The 8404-nt window shown below is 35.2% G+C and overlaps 1 protein-coding gene across 1 annotated transcript in view; it reads left to right on the top strand.

Annotated features, from left to right (window-relative positions):
• The first annotated feature begins 574 nt into the window (after positions 1 to 574).
• Positions 575 to 8404, top strand: part of LOC101490436 (translation initiation factor IF-2, chloroplastic) — an 8178-nt gene continuing 348 nt past the window's right edge. Inside the window, exons 1-12 of the mRNA XM_004488658.4 lie at positions 575 to 2392; positions 2491 to 2523; positions 2761 to 2874; positions 3107 to 3256; positions 3361 to 3459; positions 3549 to 3611; positions 4032 to 4187; positions 4308 to 4373; positions 4728 to 4964; positions 5764 to 6039; positions 6295 to 6483; positions 8185 to 8404. The exon at positions 8185 to 8404 is cut by the window's right edge and continues 348 nt beyond it. Coding sequence (XP_004488715.1) covers positions 899 to 2392; positions 2491 to 2523; positions 2761 to 2874; positions 3107 to 3256; positions 3361 to 3459; positions 3549 to 3611; positions 4032 to 4187; positions 4308 to 4373; positions 4728 to 4964; positions 5764 to 6039; positions 6295 to 6483; positions 8185 to 8343 — 3036 coding nt within the window. The 5' untranslated portion in view covers positions 575 to 898 and the 3' untranslated portion in view covers positions 8344 to 8404. The remainder of the gene's footprint in view (positions 2393 to 2490; positions 2524 to 2760; positions 2875 to 3106; positions 3257 to 3360; positions 3460 to 3548; positions 3612 to 4031; positions 4188 to 4307; positions 4374 to 4727; positions 4965 to 5763; positions 6040 to 6294; positions 6484 to 8184) is intronic.

An 8404-nucleotide genomic window follows, 5' to 3' on the forward strand; every position in this document is an offset into this window, starting at 1 on the left:
AAATTTGGAAAAATGAACAAACATGAAAGGTTAAATGAGCAATCTTCTAAAAATATAATATAATATAATGTTAGATAAGATATTCTAAAAGATCATGCTAAATAGTAAAGTAGAACTTATATTTGTTGTCATGTTAATTTGTTTTTCTTTTTCCAACATTCTAGCTGTGAATGATGTAAATTTTCATAAAATAATAATCAAATATATTTTTAAACAAACGTCTTTAAACTTTATAAAATTAATTCAGTTTAATCTATTTTCATCCTTCATTATAATTATCTCAAAAGTTACGTGATACTTTAAACTTTTTTACCTACACAATACATGATAATTATTTATTTATTTTTGACAAAATGAAATTGATGAACAAAATTACTCTATGCATATATATATATATATATATATATATATATATATATATTTTCATAAAAAAACCTTCTTAACAATGGTAGGCAAAAGGGAAAAAAGGAGAAAATAAATGAAAAGCGAGCAAAAAAAAGAAAAAGCCTTATCGGAAACAAAATTTGACAGGCACATAACCATCCACACATATCAATCGAAAAATGCCATAAAGTTATCCCAATTTTCATATCCACAAATTCACTCACTTCTTCTCTTCTTCTATTCTATTCCATTACACAAAAACAAAAACAAAAAACCAAGCTTTTTCCTTCAGTGAATTTCAATACCCAGAACCCTTTTGCATGTTCTTCCTCAATTTAAATACACAAAGTTCCAATCTTTGAACTCGAGGTACCATTATTTATTCATTTTCATGACAATTTGCTTTCTGGGTCGTTTAATTTTTAACTTGGGTATGTGGTGTAATGAAGAATTGTTGAGGTTAGACTAGATATTTATTCTTTTTTTGTTTTGTGTTGTGCGGTGGTGCTTAATAATGCTTATATTAGTTGGAAACGTGCAAGGAACAATGAGTTCTCTTGCTTCACCAGTGAGTTTAGGGAGGAGTTTCATTGGTGTGAGTAGTTCCTCTAGAATGTCACATTCTGTTGTGAAAAGAGTTTCTCTTTCAAAAGGGAATTTTAATAAAGGAAAAAAAAGATGGCATTGTGTTTCCTTATCTGTTTGTAGATATTCAGTTACCACAACTGATTTTATTGCTGACCAAGGAAATTCAGTGTCCCTTGATTCTAATAGCAATGACGATGATAGTAAAGGTAGTGGAGATAGTGGTAGTGGTGCTAGTTTTGGTCTTAAACCTCCTCCTAAGCCTGTGTTGAAGTCATCTGATAATAACCCGATTTTAGGTTCGAGTTCGGGTTTAGGGGGTTTATCAAGGAATAGTGAGGGTTCTGATGATGTGGATGAGAGGAATAAGGTGATTGAATCACTTGGAGAGGTTTTGGAGAAGGCTGAAAAGCTTGAAAATTCTAAGTTGGATGGTGAAAGGAGTAACGGGTCGATAAATAGACCGGCGAGACCGGAGATAAATGCTAAACCTATGAATGATAAGCCAGTAAATTCGTTACAAAAACATAAAGCTAAAACATTGAAGAGTATATGGCGTAAAGGGGACTCGGTTGCGACTGTGCAGAAGGTTGTGAAGGAAGTACCTAAGCCTAATATCAAGAGGGAAGTAGGGGAATCTCAGATAGGTGGAGGGGCAAATGTAACATCATCTCAGTCTGGTGATCCACAGCCTCCTTCGAGACCTCAACCGACATTACAGTCTAGGCCTTTTATAGCCCCGCCACCCGTTAAAAAACCAATTATCTTGAAGGATGATAGGGGACAAGCGGAAACACCTGTTCCATCTAAGGAAAAGAAGGCCCCGATCTTGATCGATAAGTTTGCGTCAAAGAAACCAGTTGTTGACCCTGTAATTGCTCGATCAGTTCTATCCCCTTCGAAATCGGGGAAGGCGCCTGCCACGGGAAGGTTTAGAGATGATTACCGGAAGAAAGGTGCTTCGGGTGGGGAAGGACCGAGAAGACGAATGGTAGTGAATGATGATGGGATTCCTGACGAGATATCAGGAACTGCAAGAAAAGGAAGGAAATGGAGCAAAGCAAGTCGGAAGGCGGCGCGGCTTCAAGCTGCCAAGGATGCTGCTCCTGTGAAAGTCGAAATTCTAGAGGTCAGCGACAAAGGTATGCTGGTGGAGGAGTTGGCATACAATTTGGCGATCGGCGAAGGTGAAATCCTAGGTGCTCTGTACTCCAAGGGGGTTAAACCAGATGGGGTACAAACTCTAGACAAAGATATGGTGAAGATGATTTGTAAAGATTATGATGTGGAAGTCATAGATGCCGATCCTTTCAAAATTGAAGGATTAGTGAAGAGACGGGAAATTCTTGAGGAAAATGACCTTGACAAACTCAAAGACAGGCCTCCTGTTATTACTATCATGGGTCATGTAGATCACGGCAAGGTAAGTGCTATCACTCTATATTCTTCTCCGGTCTCTGATTTTTCTCTTTACATTCATTACTCCATTTTCTGATATTTGTTGGTATTATCATTTGACAGACAACTCTTTTGGATTATATACGGAAGACCAAGGTATGGTGAACATTAAAATAAAACCTTTATGTTTCTTTCGGTTCATGGGCGTATGAAGGTTATGTAGATATTTACTCGCGTGAATGATTATTATTGTTATGTTTCTAACACCTTTTATGTAGTATGATAGGTTAATAATATAATATAGTTTACATATGGTATATTATAGTTTACGCTTTATCTAGGCTCTTATGGCACTCCCATTCAACTTAAACAAGATGCATCAAATGTTTACAGGTAGCTGCTTCGGAAGCTGGCGGAATCACACAGGGAATTGGAGCTTATAAAGTTCAAGTACCTGTTGATGGAAAAACGTTACCATGTGTTTTCCTTGACACTCCTGGCCACGAGGTATTCTTGGTTTCGATAAAAAAAGAAAATTCGTTTCTAATTTATTTCCTTATAAATATGCAAAACTGCTTGTATATTTCATTCCGCCGAATCCTGTTGGGACCTTAATTCATATGATGACTTTCTCATTTATGCTAGTGTGTAATTTTTAGCTGAACTATTAACTGTCAATGTAACTCAACTTTACACCTTTGTTTCCTATATCTGATATCTATTATATATGTTTTTGTAGGCATTTGGGGCAATGAGAGCCCGTGGAGCAAGCGTAACGGACATTGCTATTGTTGTTGTGGCTGCTGATGATGGTATTCGTCCTCAAACAAATGAAGCTATAGCTCATGCCAAAGCAGCAGGAGTACCGATAATCATCGCTATAAACAAGGCAGGGCAACATATGTCTCCAAAATCATTTCTACAATGCTTATGATTTACTTTGTGATGGCATGAGGAATCGTTGACTCACTATTGTTTATTTATTTGAAATAGATAGATAAAGACGGGGCGAATCCTGAACGAGTTATGCAAGAACTTTCTACAATTGGTTTGATGCCAGAAGACTGGGGCGGTGACGTCCCGATGGTTCAGGTTTATATTTCTTATTTATTGTTGATCATGCTCGTATTTTGTTTATGCTTATGAAGTTATAATTCACTTTCTTTCTCTCATTTCAACAGATAAGTGCTCTTCAAGGGAAGAATGTAGACGATCTTTTGGAAACTGTTATGCTTGTTGGGGAGGTAATTTTTTTACTGTTGTTGTTACAACTAGTTTAAATCATTTAACTCTCAAACTACTCTATTTCTTTATCTGATTATATAATTTATAATGTTCTTATGTTATTGTATATTGAATAAAATATGGTAATAGCTAGAAATAAATCAGTATCAGAGTAATTTTACACACCGGAAATTACTTCTTCTATAGATGTATACTCCTCTCTAATATATATTGTATCAGAAAACACATTAACTATTATATTCAAGTGCCCATAACTCTAAAGTCTCCTCCATATAGCAGACACCATTAGATTTCAGTGCTTCTGTGGCGATGAGAGAAGACTATTGATTAATTTTGAAGTGCTTGGTTAAAATTGCACTTTTTTATTTGTTTTCTTTATCTTTCTGCTATCCATTCTGACCTAATCATTTATTGTTTAGTTGCAAGAACTGAAAGCTAATCCTGATAGAAGTGCGATGGGCACCGTCATTGAAGCGGGATTGGATAAATCAAAAGGACCATTTGCTACATTTATTGTGCAAAATGGGACACTTAGAAGGGGAGATATAGTAGTTTGTGGAGGAGCTTTTGGAAAGGTTGGTAGATACATAAACTTAAAATTGAATATTTGATGACCTTAGCTCTTGGTAATTGAATTCTGAGCAATCCGCTTTGCTTTCATCTTAATTGATGAACATTGTTTTTACTTCTTTCAGGTGCGGGCTTTATTCGATGATGGTGGAAAGCGTGTCGATGCAGCTACACCTTCTATACCTGTTCAGGTTTGTAAATTCACAGTACAAAATAGGGCATATGGTGGATTGCTAAATTTTTGTTCTCCTGAGAAAATTTCTGTTATGAAATCGCTTAGCAAAACAAACAATGCATGGTTCTCTACAAAGTTACCGATTTTAAGAATGTGCTCCTTCCAATGAAAAGTTGGTGACTTCCATTTTGCAATTAGTAGCATGGAAAAATATTTACAACAGTGCAAAGTAAACACATTTATATAGACTTTGAACTTTCATAGTTACCATCTTCCGTCATTTATGAGCCATGCACGTTTTGAGGTGCTGAGTAGATGCTAAAAGTTGTCCTCATTCAATTTGTTCTGATCTTTCTTCTATGCATTGCAGGTTATTGGATTGAATAATGTTCCAGTTGCTGGTGATGAATTTGAGGTGGTTGAATCCCTTGATACCGCACGTGAAAGGGCAGAGTCTCGTGTTCTGTCATTGCGAGATGAACGTATTTCAGCAAAGGCAGGAGATGGCAAGGTCACCCTTTCTTCCTTAGCTTCCGCAGTTTCATCGGGAAAGCTTGCTGGACTAGACTTGCATCAACTGAATATTATTTTGAAGGTTGATCTTCAGGTATGGTCACTACTACTAGTGTTACTTGAATTTGTACAGCATCTTGTTGATTTTAAATACCTTGTTTAACTTAATTGATGATTTTTCCGGTGATATCGTGATGGTGATTTAATATATAATTGATTACTGAGATACTCAAAAGTAACTAACTACATACAACAAATTAAGAATAATGGTTAAACTCATTTGATTTTCTTGATGTAATCAAAAGAGTAATTGCATTTCCCAAACTACCATTTCTTTTCATTAAATTTTGTATGGGAAATTGTTTCAGTGAACGGTATTTGAGAATAATAACATTAAATAGGGTGAAATTAAATTAATTAGATTTTGCTTATATTTTGGACAACTAAATATGAATTCACATGATAGTGTGAAGGAAATGGTAAATACAATTTAAAAGATTTGATAATGAATTTAGTATCGGGAAGAGGCCTTTGTAAGCTTACCAAGATTTAATGAATGACATAGTGATATGGACAATTATTATTATTAATCAGATGATAAAAAATATATTTTTACTTATTTAGTTTTTTTCAAAATGTATATTGTTAGTGTTACCAATATTATTTATAAATGTACTATGAACTTAAATCGCGTATCAAGGAAGTATGCCCCTCACATTATACTAATAGCCAAGAGTACTGCGTACTAGGTAACTATGACTTGGCATTTGCTGTATTGTATATTTGGCTAAATATCTACTATCTAGTATCTACTACTTCAATATGTTTCGTAAATCATCACTTTGTTATTACTTAACCTGAAATTTAATCGCATTATTCTTGGTCATTACTAGGGATCCATTGAAGCTGTCAAACAAGCCTTGCAGGTGCTACCACAAGATAATGTCACACTCAAGTTTTTGTTGGAAACAACAGGTGATGTGAGCACAAGTGATGTTGACCTTGCGGCTGCAAGCAGAGCAATTATTTTTGGATTCAATGTCAAAGCGCCAGGCTCTGTGAAAAGCTATGCGGACAATAAAGCTGTTGAGATAAGGTTGTATAGAGTTATTTATGAATTAATTGATGACGTACGAAAAGCAATGGAAGGGCTACTGGATTCTGTTGAGGTAATTCAACACATGTTTTAATTTGTAACCTTTTAGATCAGATTGTGCATATGTAAACTTGTGTCGTATTCAGTAATTAGTACGAATATTGTATGACATTTAACTACAATGAAGCTTATAAAGTTTTAAAAACAATATCTCAATTACATAAAAATGTGCAATACCTTTTTTTTCCTCTACTATACTTTTGTATTCTTTATGAATTTATAAGTTACTGATGGTTCTGCTGCGATTCTTAATGCTATATTTCGATAGGAACAAGTAACAATTGGCTCAGCAGAAATACGTGCCGTATTCAGCAGTGGTAGTGGCCGTGTTGCTGGATGTATGGTTACAGAGGGCAAGGTTACAAAAGGATGTGGCATTCGAGTCATTCGGAAGGGAAAAATAGTTCATGTTGGTATTCTTGACTCTTTGCGACGAGTGAAAGAGATTGTTAAAGAGGTATGGATCTGCTCTAGTTTTACTTTCCATTTTTACTATTTTTATATAAAAGGACAAATTTGCAAGAAATTACGAAATGTGAAGCTAATTATTGTCCATTTTCATATGTTGTTGGCTATTACAAATGGGGATATGGGATAGGCTCTGTTGTTTTATTGGTTTTAATTTTTAATGAGAAATAAGCATTTTTAAGTTCTTAGAATTTGGGTTGATCTTAATTCGACCCTACAACACCGGTTTGTAAGGTGACTAGGTGAGTGTTACCTCCCACTTATAACGACTATTCAGCCTATATCACTATCCAATGTGTGACTTTCAACATACCCTGCTCACTCTTTGTATCGGACATCTAAAGCGTGACTCGGGTGACCTGACAATGACCCAATAGCAAGTGACTTTATTGATCTAGGATAGACTCTGATTCTATATTAGAATTTGGGTTGGGCTTACCTCAACCTTACATTACCATTTGTAAGGTGAAATTTGCCTCCTAGTTATAACTACTATTCAAGCCATATTATCCAATGTGGAGTTCTCAACCTAAGGAATGTTCTTGGGATATGTCCGAGGGGATTCATTAAATGGATTTCATGTTGGTATTCTTGATTCTTTGAGACGAGTGAAATAAATTGTTAAAGAGGTATGGCTCTGCAACTACTCTAGTTTTACTTCCCATTTTTACTACTCATATAAAAAGACATCTCTTCAACAATTGGATGGTGCGAGTATGAAAAAAAATTGGAGATTAATTTGCAAGAATTTACTAAGGATGAAGCTAGTTGTTGTCCATTTTCATTTGTAGTTAGCTATTATGAATGGGGATAGACTCTGTTTTTTATTGATTTTTAAAGAGAAATAAGCATTTTTAAGCTCTTAGAATTTGGGTTGAGCCTAATCTAATTCAACCCCCACAACACCGACTGGTAAGGTGAGTGTTACATCACATTTATAACCACTATTCAGGCCGTATCACTGTACAATGTGCGTCTTTCAACACACCCAACCCACGTTCAGGATTGGACATCAGAAGCATGACTCGGTCAGGTGGCTCAGTAACGGCCCAATAACAAGTGACTTTATGGATCTAGATACCATATTAAATATTGAGTCGGACATAACTCAAACTTCTATAACCATTTGTAAGGCGAGAGTTGCCTCCCACATATAACTACTATTTTTCTACAATAAACCATAAATATACAGTGTCATCTATTACATGACATGACTTTGAGGAATGGTTTTGTGTTAGATGCTCCACATTTTGAAATTAGAGTTTGTAATAGTTTGTATTTCTTGCTACATGAGAACGGTTGATCATTGCTTGTGGGGGTGTTTTAGTTTTTGGCTATGGCTACTCTTTCTCTATATAGGTTTTATTTGAATTAACTAATTTGAGCTTATCTACTGACATAAACACTTGTGAGGCTATTTGAGACAACTTATAGAAACAACTCATGACATGTTGGTAACTGTTTTCAGTTTTTCCATAAGTTCTCCAGAATAGCTTATGTAAACGACTTATAACTTATATGCAAACAATTTGACTTTACTTCAACATTTGTTTTTATAAAAAAATTATGCTCTAAGTGCTTAATTAAGCTGTTTATCAAAATAGGGCTTAATAGCTGAGTTTGTTTGTTGGTTTTCCATGTTATTGTAGTTACTTCCTGAACACATTAATTTTCACTTGCATGTAAACAGGTAAATGCAGGTCTTGAGTGTGGACTAGCGACAGAAGACTATGATGATTGGGAAGAGGGTGATATTCTTGAAGCCTTCAACACAGTTGAGAAAAGGAGAACCCTTGAAGAGGCTTCAGCATCAATGGCAGCTGCTGTGGAAGGAGTAGGAGGAGCTTAATTATAGAATATGAAGAAAAAAAATGATGTGACACTATGATGAAAATGGTTCCTATCTTAGG

This window comes from Cicer arietinum, chromosome 1 (assembly GCF_000331145.2).
Source record: "Cicer arietinum cultivar CDC Frontier isolate Library 1 chromosome 1, Cicar.CDCFrontier_v2.0, whole genome shotgun sequence".
NCBI classification, from domain to species: Eukaryota; Viridiplantae; Streptophyta; class Magnoliopsida; order Fabales; family Fabaceae; genus Cicer; species Cicer arietinum.